Below are 21,065 nucleotides of genomic sequence, written 5' to 3'. Positions count from 1 at the left end.
ATATACACAATTTATAAATATATATTATATATTATAAAAATATATAGGGACAGAGAGCAGAAATTTTTGAAACGCAGCGCGTGTCTCGTTACTGTTCGTGAATTTGTAGGCTTGTAGAAGCTCCCGTTACCGATTATACCTTCGACTCAACCCCCTTCTCCCCCCATCCCAACGCTCGGCAATTCGTGAGCAGCTATTAAACTAAACAAATGAAGCAATTAATTAAATAAAATACGCTATATTGTGTGGCGTATAGTTGATTCCTCGTGCAATGTTTTAAAGACGCAGAGTTACGCGCTGATAGCTTTAACGACAAAAACCCCTGTGTCGTCGACACACACACACACACCACACACACACACACACACACGCGCGCGCGCGCGCGCGCGCGCGCATGTGCGTGCGTGCGGTACACGAACAGTTCTTTGACTTTAGATTCCGCCCTTGATCTCGATTATCTGTAGCCTTGCAAATCTCCCGTAAGCAGCCGAAAATCAAAAACAATTTTTTTACAAAGTCTATATGTCAAAACTAGCTGCAAGTCTCGATATCAAAAAGATCAAAGTGTAATAAAGTAGTGAAGTTCTATCTCTGACAACGCGCGACGACAGAAACTTTAATGTTATTTTCAGCGATGCATTTAATAGTGCAAAAAGACGATTTGATAATAATGACAATACTTCTTTATTAACCGAAAGGATGGCGCAGGCAAGAGTGAAGGCTTTCGAAAACCACGAGTTGTTTTACGAACTATCGAACGTCAGAATAGCGGGACGGATGAGAAAGTCTCAAATGTCATTGCTTGTCTTTTCCTTAATTCGCTCTGTGGAATCGAGCTCGATGCACAGTTTTAATGCGCATAAACCAATAATCAAACATGAAGATACATTTTAATATTAAGCTGCAACATTAAGTACAATAAAATCGTAAAACATGAATATCTGCTACATTCGTCTAAATCTCAGTCTTAAATTGTGTTAAGTTAATTTAAATTACGTAACCGTGTAAAAAAATATAATTTGTTTCTATAAGCTTTTATTACACGTTACAAGGAAAGGAAATTATATTTAAAATATTTAAATCTTTGAAACCCATTAAATGGTATGGTTCGACGATTTAGAAATCAGGTAGATGCAATGAAAGTAGGAATCAGCACTGTCGAAAAAAAAAGACAAATGCAGTCGCATTTGAAAAGAATTGGATTTTCAATGTATACTAAAAGCGATCGTGCACATATCAGTAGTGATTAGTCGATTTAATTAGCGTTTTCGTTTGAACCACATTGCGCCGCTCTAAGACCTAGCAAGAGTAAGCGATGAAAGAATAATACAATCACGAGCGACAATGAGGTTAATCCGACAATGCTACTAACTAGCGTGTAATGTTAATTGTCAATTAATGTAATTCGCTGCATCGATCCTAACTGTGACGAGCCCGACTCGTATGGCGTACTTAATAATCAAAATAAGCGTAAGCGATGTGGATCCTCGACTTGTAAGCATCGTGTAAGATCAAATGTATATGTATATCTGTAAGATATATATATGAGGATAAAAGTAACAAATTATACAATTATAATTTTATATTTATTTAATTTTTTTACATCTCGATGAAAATTATCTACTGAAAAAATTTGTGGAATTTGTTATCTTATGTAAAATAATAGAAATATTTTTTTAATTGAGACATTTACACGGAGAAAATTTTTGTTATATTTTACTGCAAAATTCTACAATTTTATGGTTAGTGATAACCTTGGAACAATTCTTTCTCAATAACCTATGAAATATTATCAAATATTACCAAAAGTTATCCAGTTTATCGTTAACAATTATTGTTAACAAAGGAATTTTTGAAATATACAAAAGAAGAAGACATTTTATAAATAACACAATATGTAAAAGTCACCAAGCAGATTGTCAAATTTAATCAAATATATTTTATATTTTATTGTAATAGATATTAATCGAATTAAAGGAATTCACATAAAACTCTTCGAAATACCATGTTGTAGTCCAAGGTTATCAGTAAATTTTCAGAATAAAATTTTTTCTTTGTAGACAGTGTCTATTTGGGGATCATCATCATCATTAAATATTAGAATTTAGAAAATTTTCCTTACAGCTCATGCAAACGCGAGACTTTCTCGAATCCCGACAAATAAAGGGAACTACAAGTGCAAAGCGCAATTATATTATGATATGCGTTCGAAATGCGAGAGTTCGATGGGAAAGCGCGAGGGTGTTTTTCTGCCACAGTAAAGTCAATTTCGGAGTGTATCTCGCATGCGTAATATCGAATCTGTGAATGATGTTTAGGCTGCGAGTTTCATAACAAATCGATGCAATTCGCAAAGTCATATCAACAGGAAATATTTATGCGACGCGATTGTACCAGGAAGATACACGGAAACAAAACGTAGAATTTCATTCGATACATACTTTGCGCAAGTACTCTCAAATATCTTCAATGTACGATTTGTTAGTTGTTGCAAGAAATCTTCAATTATATCTAAACTAAATTTGAAAAGTATTATATATTACATAAAAGAAATCAATTTAATTTAAATGTTAGTGAGTGCAAAAGTTTTAATAATAGATATTGTAACTAATAGTTTCTTATTGCACTATTAGCAGATAATTTTAATATATTATGTATTACAAAAAATACTGTCAGTTGTCGTTTAGAAAATAAATTGGACAAATTCAAATAAATTATGTTTTTAAACAAAAATGAATATGAGCGGAAGAAATTTCATATACGTGTGGTAAAAATGTATAGTAATAATGATATGAAAGAAATAAATATTTTATATAACATGAATAAACATTTGTGATGTATTTGAATAGAATAATCTATGATAGGCACAGTATGCAAATGTTATAATTATAGAATAATAAATTGACAAAAATATCACAATAATTGCGGTAAAATGATATATCATTATGTCATTACATCATTAGTTTTGTTGAAGTATAATTTCTAAATATTAATAAAAATAAATCTAAATTAGAGGTATAAATTCAAGAAAAAATATTCTACAACGGTATTTAAAATTTTACCATGTTGAATGTAACATATTTTAGGTTGCAAAATCTCAGTGTTATATATATTTTAGGACTAATTCTACGTTGTTATAAGCGTCCTTTTTAATTATATTTCTGAAAGTTTTATGTATAGAATACAGCTAAAGCATTTTTTAATTATTAAATAATTTAAAAAAATTTTAATCTGCTAATATTATTGAGACAATTTGCCATATTATTAAAATTTTGTCAAAATATTACTTTTAAATTAATTACACAAATGGTTATTAGTGCTCTATAAAATGTCAATTCTTCCATGTCTGTTTCTGTGAATGTACCTACATAACTTTTTTTACTTTTTTAACTATATATACATAACTGCAGATTTTTTGTGCAAGATTTTTATGTGTAATTTAATAAATGTTGTCTTATCGGGGTTGTCTACTCCAAGCTACAAAAGATATTAAATTTAACTAACAAGTAAGTCAAACAAGCTCAAGTGATATCAATCTCACAAACAAACGCTTTAGACGATTGTTTTATATTGACACTGACAATGTGCACAATTTATTAACTTACGAACACAAAAAGTTGCTGATAAACGTTAATAAAAATTGATCTTTAAATACTTTTGGTAGAAAATTAAGAAACGTTAGTTACAACATCTATCGAAAACCCATTAAAACAATTGCATTCACAAAATAAAATAACATAATTCTGTACAAATTTGATGATGCTCAGAAAATAATAGCTGTAATAATAGCTATAAAATTATAAAGAAATATGAGTCAAAATAATTAAAAAGAGCAAATTAAAAATAAATGTGTTTCAGTACATGTAATACGATGTTTGTGGTAATATTATATTTTATCTTATCACATTCTACAGTTGAGGATTAACAATAAAAATGGTAAAAATATCGAAAGAAAGAAGATAAAGTAATTATTGGCAATAATCTTCGAGCTAAGAAGGATAAAGGTAAAAATTAAAAAAAAAAAATTTTTTTTGATTTGTACGAGAGTACGCTTATATCACAGCTAATTGTAACGCAAACGACTTCGATGTACTTTATTATATAAGGCAAAATTTGTAGAATTTATATTGGGCGTGGACACGACGAGCCTTGTCCTGTAAATAGAACAAGATTGTCGTTTTCAGTCTCAATCTAATGCTTAATGATTTCGAAATCTCGCGTTTTGTTTTTTTGAGAAAATATTGAGAACTTTTATTTTAATCGGAATTGTATGGTACTGAGAATGCGTTGCCTTCCGTTGAAAAATAGCGATAGCACTTTTCTTTTTCTACAGTTCTTTTGAAACGATAATTCTTTATTCGAAGTATCATAAAACAAAACGGCATGCAATTTATTAAATTATAATTGAAATTATGAAACGCGGGTTGCACAAAATCAAAATCGTTCTTGATTGAAAACGTCTAGTGGACATTGGATGTGAGGTAACAAAAAGAACATTTAAAAACGCGCTGAAAAACGACAAACTGATAACGATATTAGTAATAGAATGTTTATATCGTAGCAGATAAGCGTTAACAATTAGAGAATGAGTAGCGTTTTTTCAGTTCATCTACTACTAAACTGCGAGCTTCTTAGAAATTTTCAGAAGGTGATTCCCTTTTTTCTCTTCTTGAATATATACAATATAACCTCGACTGTATCTCGGATCTCATTGACTCGCGCTTGATAAGTAAGATGAGATATATAAAAAGAGAGAGGCTTGAGCGGTTGATTTTATCGAGTCTATTTTTAGTAGTTTTGTTCAAAGATTAAACAGAAGAGGAGAAAAAACGAAACTTATATTACGATTATATTACGCAGTGTGTTGCGACCTGTAAAAACCGATAATGAATATAAACAATAAATCAAATAAAACGTTACGATAAATGTTAGCCTAATCAGATTCTTTTTATTTTCACATCCTTTTCCCTTTCTAATATGCACTTAAAATGGAATTACTTACAACCTTGGGTAAATGTGTACGTATTGCATAGCAGGTGTAATTTAATTTTTTTAGGTGTAAATTAATTTAATGTTAAAGTTAATAACCTATACAATTAATTTAGTTATGTTACAAGTCATATAAATCAAGAACTAAGTTTAAAGTTAAATTAAATAGTTAATTAATACAATGCAAGTAAGGAGTGATATCAATACGTGAATTAAGAATATTGCAAACATATATTTATTCTCAAATATAATAAGTAAAGAATAGATAATAGTTGCAAAACAGATTCTTCTGCTGAATACAGCTATAGAAAGTGTTTTATCCCTTCCTAAAAAAGGCGTCTCAACTGAGTGAATTTCGTTCGTATCGATGCCTTGAGGCCTCTTTTCCGTGACGCTGTTTGGTTCTCTCGCTTGCCTCGCTTCGCGTTGCGAGAGTAGCTGTCATTGTGATTGAATTTTGACAGCTGTCAATTATCATTGTAATTTATTTTATAAAGAAAGAAGAAAAGAGAGAGAAAGAGAAAGTTAAAAATAATACAGACAAAAATAAGAAAAGGAGTAAAGTAAATTATTTACATGTAAATAAATTATAATTACAATATCTAAAAAAATCTAAAATCTAATTAATATCTAAAAAAGATTGTTAATGTCGAATTGTTATTTTTAAGTTTATCTCTGACAGAACATGAATGTTATAAAATATAATATCAATTTTTTGATAGAGAAAACGATTATAAATAAAACTAAAGACAGCAAGAGATAGAAAAGAGGAAGAAACACAAAAAGAAATTGATAAAAAAAATTAAAAGAGGGAAGAGCTTCTGATAAAGAAGAATCGCAGAATAGTAAAAAGTAAGAAAATCTCTCTTTCTTAATAACATTGTGTACAACATCAATTTTATAATTATCGCATGGAACGTTTCTTTATTTTATATCACAAATTTTAACACAATAATAAATAAAGTTTAGTTTTTTTTCATTTTAAATTATAAGTTTATAATTTAAAAATAATAAATTTCCAGGTATCGTTTTTTAAATCTTATTGTAAATTAACAGTAATCGTATACTTTCTTTAATTTCTATTTTTCAGTGACATTAACGCATATATCGAAACAAATATTTAAAATGTGTTACATTATGTATTGATGGAATATGTGTACGTTTATGCTGTTCTATAAATTTGAAAATAGTTTTTAAATCTTAAAAAAAAAAAAATTAAATTTTGTTTGGAAAGATGTATTTTGTTACAAAAATTTTGGCTTAGTACAGTTTAAAAATAACTTTAAAGCAAATCAGCATGCCTCGTTGGTTGAACTGGCTAAGACGTCTTTTCGTTTTTATGAAACTTTTTTTATTACAACTTTTTAATGAAGCACGAGCAACATCTAACACAATTTTAAAATCTGTATTCAGAACAATAATTTTGACTACATAAGTTATGGTTATAGTTATTGGGACGGGGTTCCGTATTCAACAGAGCTTCCGGAGGACATAGGAGCGCGAGTAGGAGGGATGACCCGCGGCACTATTCGCGGATGATATGCTCCTATTTGCATCTACCAACAGGCTTACAAAAGAGCCTGAATATAACAAGCAACTACCTGAAGCAATGTGGCCTAGATATAAGCGTGGAGAAGAGCATTATAGTAGCTTTAAGGAATGTCCCGCATGAGAAAAAAACTCATCGACAAAGAAACAGTCTTCGAATGCAATGGAAAGATATTACCTGCTCTAAGAAGATCCGATGAATGGAAATATCTGGGAATACCCTTTAGTCCAGAAGGAAGAGTAAAGGTGAACGCAGTACCCAAGCTAATACTCAATTGGAGAAGCTGACCAAGGCACCGCTGAAGCCGCAACAAAGACTATTTACCATAAGAACGGTGATCATCCCAGCGATGTACCAACAATTAGAATTAGGAAATATAAATATTAATATATTACGTAAATGCGACCAAGCAAGTAGTGGTACGGTTAACCCTTCCAACAGATGCACCAAATTCCTATATTTATGCAGATATTAAGATGGGGAGGGGAGGGGGGGGGGCTGGGCATCCTCTCACTTCGATGGAACGCACCAATGCGTAGGTTCAATCGCCTGGTAAAGTTACCTCTTAGGGATCCACAGGAGTCGTCAGTTCGTACAGCATTCTGGCAAAGGGAGTTAGGAAAATGTAAAGCCAGGCTGCGGGATGGGCAAAAGCAACTTGAATCCCTAGAAGATATCGAGAAGCTTTAGGAAAAACAACTATGTGCCAAAGTGGACGGAGGAGGTTTGAAAGAGTTTGTGAAGGTTCCGTAACAACATACGTGGATAAGGGAAGACACAAAATTCCTGCCCGGAAGAGAATTTGTGCAGTCATGTAGACTCCATATTAATGCTCTTCTAACGAAGTCTAGGACCAGTCGAGGAAGACCCAAGGAAAGAGTATGCAGAGCGGGGTGCAGGGCTGCGGAAACTTTAAATCATGTCCTTCAGCAATGCCACCGGACACACGGTTTTAGGATTCGTAGGCATAACGCGATGATGTCATACATAAGCCGCGCGTTAGAAAGGCGTGGGGTTAAAGAAGAGCCGCGTCTTGAGATAGGGGTGGAGGTCAGGAAACCCGACGTTGTAGCCAAATTGGGGATAACAGCGATAGTAATAGATGGACAAGTTATCAATGATCAGTATAATTTGAATAGAGCACATCAAAACAAGATCGGTTACTACTCGAACTTGGAGAATACCATCAAGGAGAAATACGTGGTACAGAATGTAATAAAAATTTTTTGGTGAAATAGCATCATACGTATATGTTATTGAATTCCAAAAACGTGGTTTACCACACATCCATATGTACTTTAAAACATAATTTTAAAATAACAACTCCAGAAATTGTCGATAAATATATTTCAGAAATTCCTGATCCATGTGAAACTTATAATTTACATGAAATAGTTGTGAAACATATGACACATGTACTTTGTGGTGATTGGTGTTTGGTTGATGGAAAATGTTCGAAACATTATCCAAAAGCTTTTCTTGAAGAAACAAAAATGGATGAAGATGCTTATCCATATTATCTACGAGACACTGGTAAGACTTTTGAAACGACAGAGGATAGTTGATAACCGTTATGTTGTTCCATATTGTCCTATATTATCAATTATATTTAATTGTCATCTTAACGTTGAAATAGTTTCCAGTATCAAATCAGTTAAATATCTATATAAATATATTTATAAAGGTCACGATGCAGTTGCTATAACAACAGAAAATGTTGTAAATAATTAATCGCGATGAAATACGCGAATATATTGAAGCTCGTTACGTTGGACCTGTAGAAGTTAGCTGGCGAATACTTAGTAAGAAACTACAAGATAAAAGTCATGCTATAGTTTATTTACCAGTACATCTGCCTAATGAACAAAATATAATAATTGAAAATAATTCTATTAAAGATGCAATGTCTTCTGCTTTAAGTCACAATGTTAATTGACTATTTTGCATTAAATTTACGCGATGCTGAAGCGAAAAAATATTTATATATAGAAATTCCACAACATTATACTTTCAAGAAAGAAAAGTTAATAATCGAAGCATATCGCACTGGGTTAAACGTAGTAATTATTATAATTGTATAGGTCGAATGTATTCTGTTAGTCCAACACAAACAGAATTATTTCATTTACGATTATTGTTACTTATTATTAAAGAAGCTACAAGTTTTATTGATTAAAAAACTGTAAATAGAGAAACTTATCAAACATTTTCAGAAACATGTTTAGCTTTAGGCTTAATTGAAGATAATGATGAATGGATACGAGCTATGAATAAAGCTGTAGAATGGATGACAGCTACATAAATTATTTGTTCGTATTTTATTACATTGTCAACCATTACATCCTGGAGAAATCTGGAATAATTTTAAAGTAGTAATTTAAATTTTAAATGTCAAAAAATTATGTACGACATTTCAGAATATTACGAGGACAAAAACAAGCCTACACTGAGAAAAAAAATTTGTTGAAAAACGCAAAATGTGTTTAATCGAACTAAATTATTTAGTCCGATACGTCCAACTAAACATTATTATAATGACACAAATAATTTGTTACTACTGTAAACAAAACACTATTTAAATCAACAAAATTGAGAGTTTAGTGAAAAATACAGATATTATAATACAGTATTTTTTACAAATGTATTTGTGTTAAATGCAAAAAACATTTTTTATTTTAACTAAATCTTAATTCCAATCAACAATACAACTTTGTACTTAAACGAAAAATTACTTGAAACAACAACATATATAGTTTAATAAATACAAATCCAGTTTTACTTATTAAAATATAGTTAAAATTCATATTCACAAAAATATAAAGCAACTAAAATTTTGTTTTTGAAACTAAACACATGAAGTTTGTATTAAAAAAAAAGATAAATATAATAAAATATGCATTTGATATTAATGAAAGCTTTGTTAAATGACTTCGATACACAGTTTGTATATATATTGATTTACTTTATCGAACAATTAAGATAATCAGTGCATATGCACATTTTGTTATTTTGACAAAATGTTTTATATAACAAGCAGATTTTTTTTTATTAAAAGAAAAAATTTGTTTAAAAAATCTTGCATTATGTTAAAGCAAGTGAATTTTTATTACAAGAATCGAATACATAAGCATCCAACAAAATATAAGTAAAAGTAACTGAATATCCACTCAATATAACTAACTGTCTTATCAAATAAATGCAATAAATCGTCATTAAAACAATTGATTGGGATTAACAAACAAACTTCTTTATTAATCTGAAAAGATTATTATTCAATTAGCAAAGATACTATTTACTAAAATGTAGAATTTGTCAAAAGAACACAATATTTACGTTGAACAATGTAATATTTTTCGAGGAATTAAATATTATATTAAGCCGTAGAATAACTTTGTTGTAATATTAATTATATTTGTTGAAAGAAAAGTTTAATAAGTTTAATATAAAGATGTAGGTGGTATATATAAAAACGTTTTTGTTCATTAATTATAACTTATATAATTTATTAAAGATTTTTGAATACATAAGCTTTAAACATAAATTTGCATAAATTTAAGTACATTTTTATACTTTTAATTATGTTTATTCATATGAAATATATAAATTATTATCACTCATTACATGAATATTTGCGGAACATAAGAGAATAAATCTTCTAATCTAATGTATCTCCAAACAGATGTCTTAATTACTTCAAATGCGCAGTAATGTCTCTTAAAACTTTAGTATAGAATTCGGTACATATAAATGTAATTTGACGCATATTGTTAATAATCATGTAATGAATTTCACCAAAGACAATAGTATTGTCATTCATATACATAGCTATAGCCATATTTTTATGATAAGTAATACCATTTAGTTTATCCAAGTGTCAAGTATATATTCACATTGGATATTACATGGAAGTGTATTTTGAAATCAAGATAATCAGGTAGATCAGTTAATTCTTGACGCAATGTAGGTCTTAAACTCAATCGATCAAAAAATCCTTTTTCTGTAAGAAATCTATGTGACAAAATAAGTTGATGTTTTAATGCTAAAGTGTACGGACAATTTCTGCGAGATCGTATAACCTTCGCATTCTCTTTAAATTGTTTGTGCTTCGCTTCAAAACGAAAGCAAGATAAGTGTTTAAGTGGTCCTAATCTTTTTAATAATCGGGGGTAATGTACGAGGAAATGATGTTTAGGTTTTAGTGGTTCTGCAAAAACATCCATATATAGTGAATGATGTTCCAATATTAAAGTTTCAAGAAGTTGAGTTGTTGCAAAAGTAAGAGACGAACTCATTATGATATTTATAATTTCCTGCAATACGAGAAAAATTTCCCAAGCGGTATTATTTACGGGCACTAGATCACCGATCAGAATACCAAGATATTTAATTAAAAAAACCATTTCCGACGCTGAAATGATTAAATTTTGTGCATTAAGATCGTTGCTAGATATTGAGATTGGTTTATTCTTTTCAAAGTTTCGACAATCAAAATGCTGCAAGCGGGCATTTAAAATTTCAAGAGAAAAATAATGTTCTCTATTTATCAAAAAGTTTAAGATTTTAGCTATTTCGTGTCTACATATTCCTTCGAATAAATCATGCATAGGATCAAGACTTCCATTTTCTATAATGTGAAATTTTGGGATTTTATTAAAAACGCATTTAGTTTTCACTCCCATGGAGCAATCTTCACAATCTTTTAAATAATTTTGTTTAGTTCGTAGCATTTGAATATTTTCTTTTACTTGTTTGCGGCTTTCAATTTTATCTACTGTACATATTCTACATACATATTGTGAATTAAAGCTTGTTGTAAAACCACAAATATCGTTCAAAGCTAGATTGTCACCAATAATCGCTAACAGAGAAAAATAAATCGTTCGTTGCTGGCCATCGACATTTACAATTAATCCGTACTTCCCAAGATCTGTTACTTGATTGATAATATTATGAAATGTTTTCATATTACCAGCAGTCTTGTGATCTTTCGTGTAATGAAGTTGAGCAAGAAATATATTTTCCAACATGCTACTAAATTCATATGGGATACATCCTAATGAAAAGTAGACGGCACCAAGCTTTCGTATATTAGCGTGCGAACCAAGAGGATTATTGATCTCGACATCGTCAAAGTATAAGATCAACGGCAATACGGTTTTTCCCACAAATTCAGACTCAATGTTTTGCCATAATTCGCCTTGAATATTTGAAATTATTGATTTACTTGATTTGCATTCTTCAATGTGTTCTAAAATTAAAAATAAAACATTTGGTATTTCTAAAAATTTTTTTAGAACCATTTTTATCGATATTACTTGAATTTCTGAATTTGAAATAATAGCTTTACGTTTTCCCCCTATAAAGCGAGAACTTACTCGTGCATGAATTCTGACCGATTGTGGTTTTATCAGAGTATTTGCATTTTGAAAATATTTTAAACAGTGGTAATCAAATTGAAAATTATCAAAACCGTGTTGCAATATTGTTAACATTTAGTGAGATCTGAAAGAGTCTGCTTAACATCTTTAGAATTACATTTTGCTTCAAAATCGGTATGAAAGTTAAATCATACAAATTCCTCAATTTATCTATCAACGTAGAAATAAGTGACCGTGTGAGACTTAACTCCGAGTAAAGTTGTGAAACAAACGATAAAATTTCTTTTTGTACTACAGATTCGAAAGCTTCAATACTAATAATTACAGGCTCGTGAAATGAACATTCCGGTGCAGATTGAATAATTGTATTCGAAGACATAAAATTAGAACCACTTAAACTTTCCAACTCTATAAGATTAGAAAAATTATTTTCAGGACTTTTATTCTGATCAATTTGCACTTTGCCGCTCAATCTTAAATGCCTTAAAAAAAAGTGTTTTTTATATGAATAAAAACTATTAAAAATTCTTGTACATCCTTCAATGCGACAATTGCAGACTGATGATATTAAAGTCTTATGGCGCAATTTGACATGTTTAGTAAGACAAGCTTCGGAATATAATTTTATTTCGCAAAAATGGGCACGGAATCATTTCAATATTGTCTTTAATCGAAAAAATTACAATAATAATTAAAAACAAAACATTTTTGCATACACTTTATGTAAAACAATTAGAAGCAGAACTTTTTTCATACTCTTTATTTTATAGTATTAAAAGTAATAGTAAAAAAAGTTTATAGTATTAAATAGTAAAATTTTTTTAAAGTAAACAAAGTTAAACAAAATTATAATTTTTCGCAGAATTTTAATAAGTATTTTCTTAAATTTATTATCAAAATTTAATAACAGAAACTTTTTGGAGTTCTTTCCAGGTTTGTATGCACAAAAACTTTTATCACGTGGAGAGTTTTAAATATAATTTGTTTAAACTAAAACGTAAAGAAAATAAAGCTTTTTATGTCTGACTATCTATGTGTCCTTATGAAATGTCATATCACTTATTATTTCCGTTATATTCGGAGTCATTTTATCTAAACTATTTTCATAATTATATAAAACTCTTTGAAATAATAACCAAATGTGAGCGCTTTCAATCGGATATTCAACGTCGAATACTTGAAAGATTTTATAACACAAGTCTATAGCTTTTAAGGCTGACGGTACCTTGTACAAAGTGTCATCAACGGATATAAAAATATCAGAAATATCGTTGGATGGGCCAACAGCAATGATAAAAGGTTGCAATGTAATTCCTAGATCTGCAGCTTTTTTTCTTTTCTGTTCTTGTACTTTTGTGATATCTGCTATTAACTGCAAAAAGTTATAATATAATAATTATATTATGAAGCGTAGTAATCTTATACTGACAAATATTAATATTAATGATCATGATACTTACAGTAATTGAAATAATAATGCTGTCTTTACACTCAGGTATAGAGGGTTTCCACTGATCTTTTTTTAAACGAATTCGACCTTTAGGTGGAAGTAGATGCGAGAGAAGTTTAATTGCAAAATAATTTTTGTATCTGTTTAATCAAATCATAATTATAATTACATAAAGTAAATGTACATTATTTAAAAATAAATATACCTACTGTCTGTCAATTCATCGCATTGAATTAAATCCATCAAAATTTGCGCATTGTCATCATCTTTCTTTGGTGGCCGAACAGTTAAAATTTTTGCAAAAAAAGTTTTCCAACTTTCCAACGTTAATTCTAACGTTGATAAATTTAGAGAAGAGTAATCTTCTTCAATTAACGTATATGCATTTGGATGTTTGAGAATGGGCCAGTTTTCAAAAATTTGATTTAATTTTAAATCTCTGTTTGATTTTATACTTTTTCGTCGATATTCAGCAGTGAGTTTCCAATTTGTAAGAATAATTTCCAATGGCATTGAATGATTTTGCAGCCATGCTTTAGCTTCAAGAATAGCTTCTATAAAATGATAAAGAATTTAGTATATAAACATTCCACATTAATTTAATGAATAAAACGTAATTTTGAGTTGACAGATATATAAATTTTTTAAAAAACTACCTTTATAGGTAGAATCATATATACTAAGACTTACCTTCATCTGAGTCCGAACTTTCAGTTTTATGCTCTTGTAAATCATTTGATAGTGGTTTCCATTCGTTAATAAGTTTCAAGGCACGTATTTTGTTCCGATACTTGTCCACTAATTTTCCACGTAAAATTACCAATTTTCCAATTCGCGATAATTTTTTCGGAATTGGGGGGGATGTAGTATGTAGCTGTAGCTTCAGTGGGAAAAAGTTTTACTATTTCCTCTGCTATGTATAGAAAATCATCATTTTTCAAACTAAAAACAAAATAAACAAATTATAACAAATAATAAACTATATATACATATGCTTATATGCACGTCTATTAAAGTATAAATTTTAACGCATTATTAACAAAATATAAAGTGACATTACTGGATGTCTTCATTCAGTAATTCTGTCAGAATAATGTCGACAACTAGCATTCTAGAATGTCGTGATAAAGACTTGGATTTTGTATAGGATTTTAGAATCGCTTTCCTTGGATGTTTGTATGTAGAATTTCCTTGATATCGATAGTTTTCATTTTTATAGCATACGTCAATTTTTCCGTTGAAGTGTTTTGTTTCTTTAAACTACAGATATCCTCAGATGAACTTTGTGATGAAAAATTATCTGACATTTCAGATACTTCTGTACTCGAAGTCATAACCTAGTCATAATAAATAATAGTATTAATAAAAAAATAATGCAGTATAAAATATAGAATAGAAATATACATTCTATATTTATATATTATAAGTAATAGAAAAAGGAATGGTATAAGAAAACATAAATATTAATCAAGAAAGTAATTTTTCAAACTCGAAGGATTTAATTTCTAATACCTGTGTATATCAGAATGTGTAAAAAAATCTTTTTTAATTTTTATTATAATAAAGTTAACTTTAGGTATTAAAAAACTTTCTCAAATTTGATCCTTTTACCTCGATTTTTTAATTAATACATTTAAGAGTCTTATTTTTTATTTAATTAACATGAAAAAAATAGTTTTGATTTTAATCATGGTAAAGTGACTTTGTTTTTAGAGAAAAACCTGTAAAAATACTGTCACAACTAAATTAGATAGAATTAAATAAAAAACAAAATCTAACATAATGTATCACTTATAAAATTAAGATAACATTTTTGAAAGATTTTTTCCTAATAAAAATAAGAAAGATTTTTTGAAAAAATTAAAAATTTTATATATAGTATATAATATATGTATGTATACTAACATTAGACATTTCTTCTTTCTTATACTCCGCCGTCCAATTTTTTAAAAATTCAATTCTTAATCCTATTTTAGATATCATTTCTTTGATGAGCTCTGGGTAAGATCAGGTAAATTTTCATCGCTAATTGCATTTTCCTAAAAATTGAAAATATATATTCCATTACTTCGAAGATTAAAAAATTAGTGCAAAAAATAAAAATGTAATGGATAAAATTAAATGTTTAGTTAAGTACAAGATACATTTTCATCAGATAAATAAGCTTTTGATTGACAAATATTTTGATTTTTAACTTTAACAAATTGTGTAAGAACGCGCATAAAAATGTTCGATATTTACTACAAAAGAAGACAAAATATTTCCGTATTTTTCAAATTAAATAATAAAGCATAGTGAGCTTCTTACTCAATTGACAAAAAATTTTGTTGTTGGAACAAAAATTTGGAACATTGGACAATTTGATTAAGGCATATTTAACTAAATATTTAGTAATTGCAATCAAAAATTGGTTGGTCAATCTCAACAAATTTGTGCGTTTTGCTTTCTCAATAGTATATTTACTTGGCAGAAATAACAACATAGTAATATCAATTATATTTATACCAAATTATTTTAGGTCTAAGTAAAAAAAAAACAGTTCTTTCCGTATAATATATTTAACACCTACACGATATATATAATCAGAGAAAGAAGTGATATAAGCATACTACGTATATATATCATTATATATTGACATTTTTAATGTATAAATTTTTATGCAATAGAGAAGACAGTAATAAAAAGGTTACTAGACAATAAATTGTAATCAAATGAACAAAGAATAAAAAAACTACATAGACAAATAAAATAAAAACTTAGTTATAATTTTCAAAATTTAAGTCAGTTTTGCATAAATAAAACATCAAAGTTTTAAACAACATTACATAGAAAGACAGTGGATAATTAAAAAAAGTCATACATACCCTCGAGTATTTTTATAATACTTGATTCCACGGAATCTTTTAACCTCCACGAACGAATAATGTTTGCCATCTTTTAACAGTATCACAATTTACGCACACTCACAATAAAGAAACGATATATTCTGCCACGAAATCGCAAGCGTTTGGTAACTGCCTGCGAACGCACCGGCAACACGTGCTGACATGCACAGCAACTGCGAAGTGATCTCAAGGAGCAAACGCGACGCGCGACGCTTCGTCTAACAATTGACGATCGGCTGTCTTTTATCTCGCTGTTACCGAGCTGACTGTAGCAGAAATGTTTGTCTTAGCAACTAAAATTTGGTTGCAATATAAGTAATCAAATATTCTAGTGTTAATTTAAAAGTTTGTTTATTTAAACAAAAAAATATTACATTTTGTAATTAAAAAAATTGTTTTTATTAGACAAGCAAACATTTTAATTAACAAATCGATATTATTTGATTACTTTTATTTCAACCAAAGTTAATTGCTAATACAAAACATTTCTTGCTCAATACAAAGTGTATAATTTAAAATATAGTATATTAAACTAATTATTACAACATAGTCTGCAGTTTTTAAACTACAAATAACATTTGTTTAATATTTTGTGTTGTAGACACAAAATTGTTATGTTTATTAATTATATTAACAAAATAAAAATAAAAAGCTAATTATTAAGTAAAATTAGCAAATATATAAAAAACTAAAAATTTTGGTAAAAGATACCGTAAGATTTAAAAGAATAAGAATTAAATAAAACGTATTTTTATTTTTTTAATTAGATGCAAAAATTTTTGTTAGAGCAAACAGCAGAATTCGACTAATTTTTAATTTTTTAAAGTAACAAACAGTTTTATATATCTTTAAAAACTTTTTGATAAATGAACTAAGCGTGCTAAATAAGCGCGATTAAAATAAAATAAAATAATTGTTCTTTAACATTTGTAGGCTGATAAACTTAGTTGACTAATACATAATTTAGTTTAAAATTGAACAAAATTTAAATGTTAAGTATGGTTAAGTTACGAACTTTATTTAGTTGAAAAAAATACATAAAGCAATTGACATTTATATAAAAATGATGTAATATTTAATTGCATTCTTTAGTTGTTTATTTAAAAAAATATGTATTTTTAATTAAATGTTTTATCAATCAACTAAATCCGTATTTAGCCTAGAAATGCTAACAAACAATTATTTTATTTTATTTTTAATCATAATTAGTTCGTCCATCAAAAAATTATTAAAGATTTATAATATTTTTTTGTTACTTTAAACAATTTTAATTGACAAATTCTACTGTTTATTTTAACAAAATTTTGTTGTATCTAACTAAACCGTTTGATTAAAAATACAAAATATTTATTAATACTTTCGATATCTTTTAGTCATTTCGATACTTAAAATTTAAATGAATATATTACCTGGAAAATTAAATGACACGCAAAACCAAATAAATGTTATCAGTATTTCTAACAAAATAATTTGATTGAATTGGTTTAGTTAAAAAAATTTAATGCTTTATGTATATGAACCATACTTCTTTTAGTGCAACTAAATAATTGTTGAATCAACCATTGAATAAAGCAACTATACAAATTTAGTTGGTATAATCAATTTTTTTTCTCAGTGTATGAACAAATTGGCGCTATGCTTATAGCAGAAGGAAAAAATTTTTCAGATTTTCCACAAATGGAACAATTAATTGTAAATAACAAAGAGGGTGACTATGTAACACTAGAACGAGCTATGGAAATTGGCTCTAGACAATATAATCGATTAAATGAACAACAACAAAAAATAGTTGATTTAATATTAAACAGATTGGATAATAACAATCATAATAATAATTGTTTTTATATTGATGGTCCGGGTGGATCAGGAAAAACATTTGTATACACAACTATTTATACTTAGCCAAAATACAAAATAAACAGGTATGTACAATGGCTTTTACAGGCATTGCAGCCAACATTACTTTCTGCTGGAAGAACAGTTCATAAAACTTTTGGATTACCAGTTCCATTATTTGTTAAATCATCATTATCTTTAAAATTCAATCCAAGGAAGCTCAAAATTTAAAACAAGTAGACATTTTTATTTGAGATGAAGCACCAATGGTACCACAATATGCTCTAGATATTATGGATTGAACATTATGAGATATTATGCATAATAATTTACCATTTGGAAAATTTTTCATATTGGGCGGTGATTATAGACAACTTCTTCTAATTAAAGTACGAAAGTACTCGAAGTAAGTTATAAATCTTTCTATTAAATTTAGTTTATGCTGAAAATCTTTTAAATTTCTCTTTAACAAAAAACATGCAAGTGTTTTTCCAGAAGAAATTAAATTTGCAAAATTTTTAATAGATTTAGGTGATAAAAATTAAATGATTTAAATGATAACATACAAATTCCAGAAATGTTGCATATCATCATCTAACGCAAATATTGTCACAGATATATATGGCGAATTAATACGAAAAAAGATTTTAATAAAGTAACTAACGTGCAATATTATAAGGTAGAAATAAAGACGTAGATGAAATAAATAAACAAGTTGTCGAATTATTAAATATAACGGAAGAACGATTTATACAAGTGTAGATAGTGGCTGTAAAGCGTAAACTATGGTGATAATAGTAATATCGGCGAATCTTTACCACCAGAATATTTAAATAGTTTATCTCCACCATCTCTTCCACCTCATGAATTACGTTTAAGACCAAATTGTATTGTAATGTTAATATGCAATTTAAGTATCAATGAAGGACTATGCAATGGTACTAGATTAATGATTATAAAACTTGCAAATCATTTATTAAAATGCAAAATTTTAACAGATGACAAAGCAGGAGAAACTGTTTTTCTAAACCGTATAACATTATATTGCAAAAATGTATATGCTTTTACTTTTAAAAGAAGACAATTTCCGATTAAAAATAGGTTTTGCTATGACGATTAATAAATCACAGGTTTGATAAAATAGGAATAGATCTGCGTAAAGATGTTTTCAATCATAGACAACTTTATGTTGCTTTTTCACGAGTTCGTTCTTGGAAGGCATTAAAAGTTTATTTGGGAAATTCGTTTTTTGGGGAAATTCGTTAAAATTTGGATAGTTAAATTGTAATTTAATTATTTTGTTTTAATTAATAAATTATTATTTGTTTTGTTGAATTATAAAATTGACCTTATTATTTTGACTTTAATTTTACTCAAAAAGGTTTTAATGGGTGTTAAAGGTTTCAATGGGCATAAAATTGACAGATACATCCTTCACGAGTAACAGTAAAGTAACAGTAAATTAAGTATATAAATTTTTATTTTTACAAATATTAAAGAAAAAAATATAAATGTTATTAAATAAAAAAAGCATAAAATAAAATAAAGAAAAATAGTTAAAAAGTTGTTTATAACATATTAATGTATTTATTCTATTTAATGAATTAATAAAATAATTTAATTTAAACGTTGAAAAGGTTTTGCAATTTAAGAAAGGCGAACTGAACGTGCCATATATTACCGTTTACCTAATCATGCGTTGTCATATATTTAAAAAAAAATAGCAGAGCAAAAAACAAATATTTTATTAAGTTATTTTGCGTTAAAGCCGTAGAAATTGGAACAGTTAGCCTAAACATTTTTTGATATGATAAATAAATTCTCAAAACAGAATTGAACAAAGGTGCGCGCGTAGCGCGCGCTTGTATTGTTCTAGTTTCCTATCTTAAAATGGAGATGGTCATCGATACTCGAAAGTCTCGAAAGTATTGTTGCCTCTTTTCCGTGATGCTGATTGGTTCTCTCGCTGCGCTTACTTCGTGTTGCGTAAGTTAAATGTAATGTAATGACAGCTCGCAAGTGACAGCAGTGAATGATACTCGTATTTGGTTAAAATTTGATTAAATAAAGGCAACGAATTTCATTTGGTGAATTATTTAATTTGGTGAATTATCCTATCTAAAAAAAAAGATGTTAAATCAATCGAGAGATAAAGAAAGGAATTAAATAAGAAGGTAAAGTGTGTGTGAGAGTAATATTAAAAAACATAAAAATATAATATAATTAATAATTTGTGTTTAGAGAGGGAGAGAGAGAGAGAGAGGGGGGGAGGGAGAGAGTGAGAGAGCGTGAGAGATAAAGAAGGCGATTAAATAAGAAGGTAAAATGTGACAGTAATATTGAACAATATGAAAATATAATATAAATAATAATTTGTGTTTAAAGAGAGAGAGAGAGAGAGAGAGAGAGTGAGAGAAAGAGAGAGTGAGAGGAGAAGAGAGAGGGAAGAGAGAGAGTGAGAGAGCGTGACAGATAAAGAAGGGGATTAAATAAGAAGGTAAAATGTGACAGTAATATTGAACAATATGAAAATAATATAATTAATATAATTAATAATATAATTAATAATTTAGAGAGGGGGAGAAGAAGAGTGAAGGAGCGTGAGATAGAGAAGGGCATTAAATATGATAAAGTGTGTGAGAGTAATATTACAGAAGAAGAATAGTGCAATGTTTAATATAAAAATGCTAAGTGGCGCGCGCGAAGCGCGCGCAATGTTGTGTTTTAGTCTTTCTAAAAAAGGCGTGTTACTTGAGTGAATTTCGTTCGTATCAATTCCTTGAGGCCTCTTTGCGTGATGTTGATTGGTTCTCTCTCTTGTCTCGTTTCGCGAATGTGTTTTGACAATTGTAAAGTTTAATTTTGACAGTCGCGTGACAGTTTTTTTTTTTAATGTTAAGACTGTCGTTATAGAAGTGTGGAAGATTTTTTTTGGTAAAGGAGAAACAAAAAAAGAAAAAAGAAACAAAAGAGATTAA

At 28.5% G+C, this 21,065-nt stretch overlaps 1 protein-coding gene across 1 annotated transcript; it reads right to left on the bottom strand.

Annotated features, from left to right (window-relative positions):
* Positions 1–12,852: 12,852 nt before the first annotated feature.
* On the bottom strand, positions 12,853–14,213 carry LOC118648345. The gene is made up of 3 exons (XM_036294678.1): positions 13,571–14,213; positions 13,377–13,484; positions 12,853–13,288 (listed from the first exon to the last, which is right to left on the bottom strand). Exons 1-3 carry the CDS (start codon positions 13,877–13,879, stop codon positions 12,947–12,949), a joined length of 759 nt encoding a protein of 252 aa, XP_036150571.1. The 5' UTR covers positions 13,880–14,213; the 3' UTR covers positions 12,853–12,946.
* Positions 14,214–21,065: the final 6,852 nt, after the last annotated feature.

Source organism: Monomorium pharaonis, unplaced genomic scaffold (genome assembly GCF_013373865.1).
Source record: "Monomorium pharaonis isolate MP-MQ-018 unplaced genomic scaffold, ASM1337386v2 scaffold_388, whole genome shotgun sequence".
Taxonomy (NCBI): Eukaryota; Metazoa; Arthropoda; class Insecta; order Hymenoptera; family Formicidae; genus Monomorium; species Monomorium pharaonis.
This window is presented reverse-complemented; position numbering and strand designations above follow the sequence as displayed.

Bases quoted from the DNA above. Each gene is read 5' to 3' on its own strand.
- LOC118648345 (XM_036294678.1), bottom strand. From the start codon at position 13,879: ATGCCATTGGAAATTATTCTTACAAATTGGAAACTCACTGCTGAATAT. The intron at 13,485-13,570 runs TATATTTATTTT...TATTTTGCAATT, and splicing joins ATGAATTGACAGACAGTAGG to AAACTTCTCTCGCATCTACT. The intron at 13,289-13,376 runs GTAAGTATCATG...AACTTTTTGCAG, and splicing joins GCATTATTATTTCAATTACT to TTAATAGCAGATATCACAAA.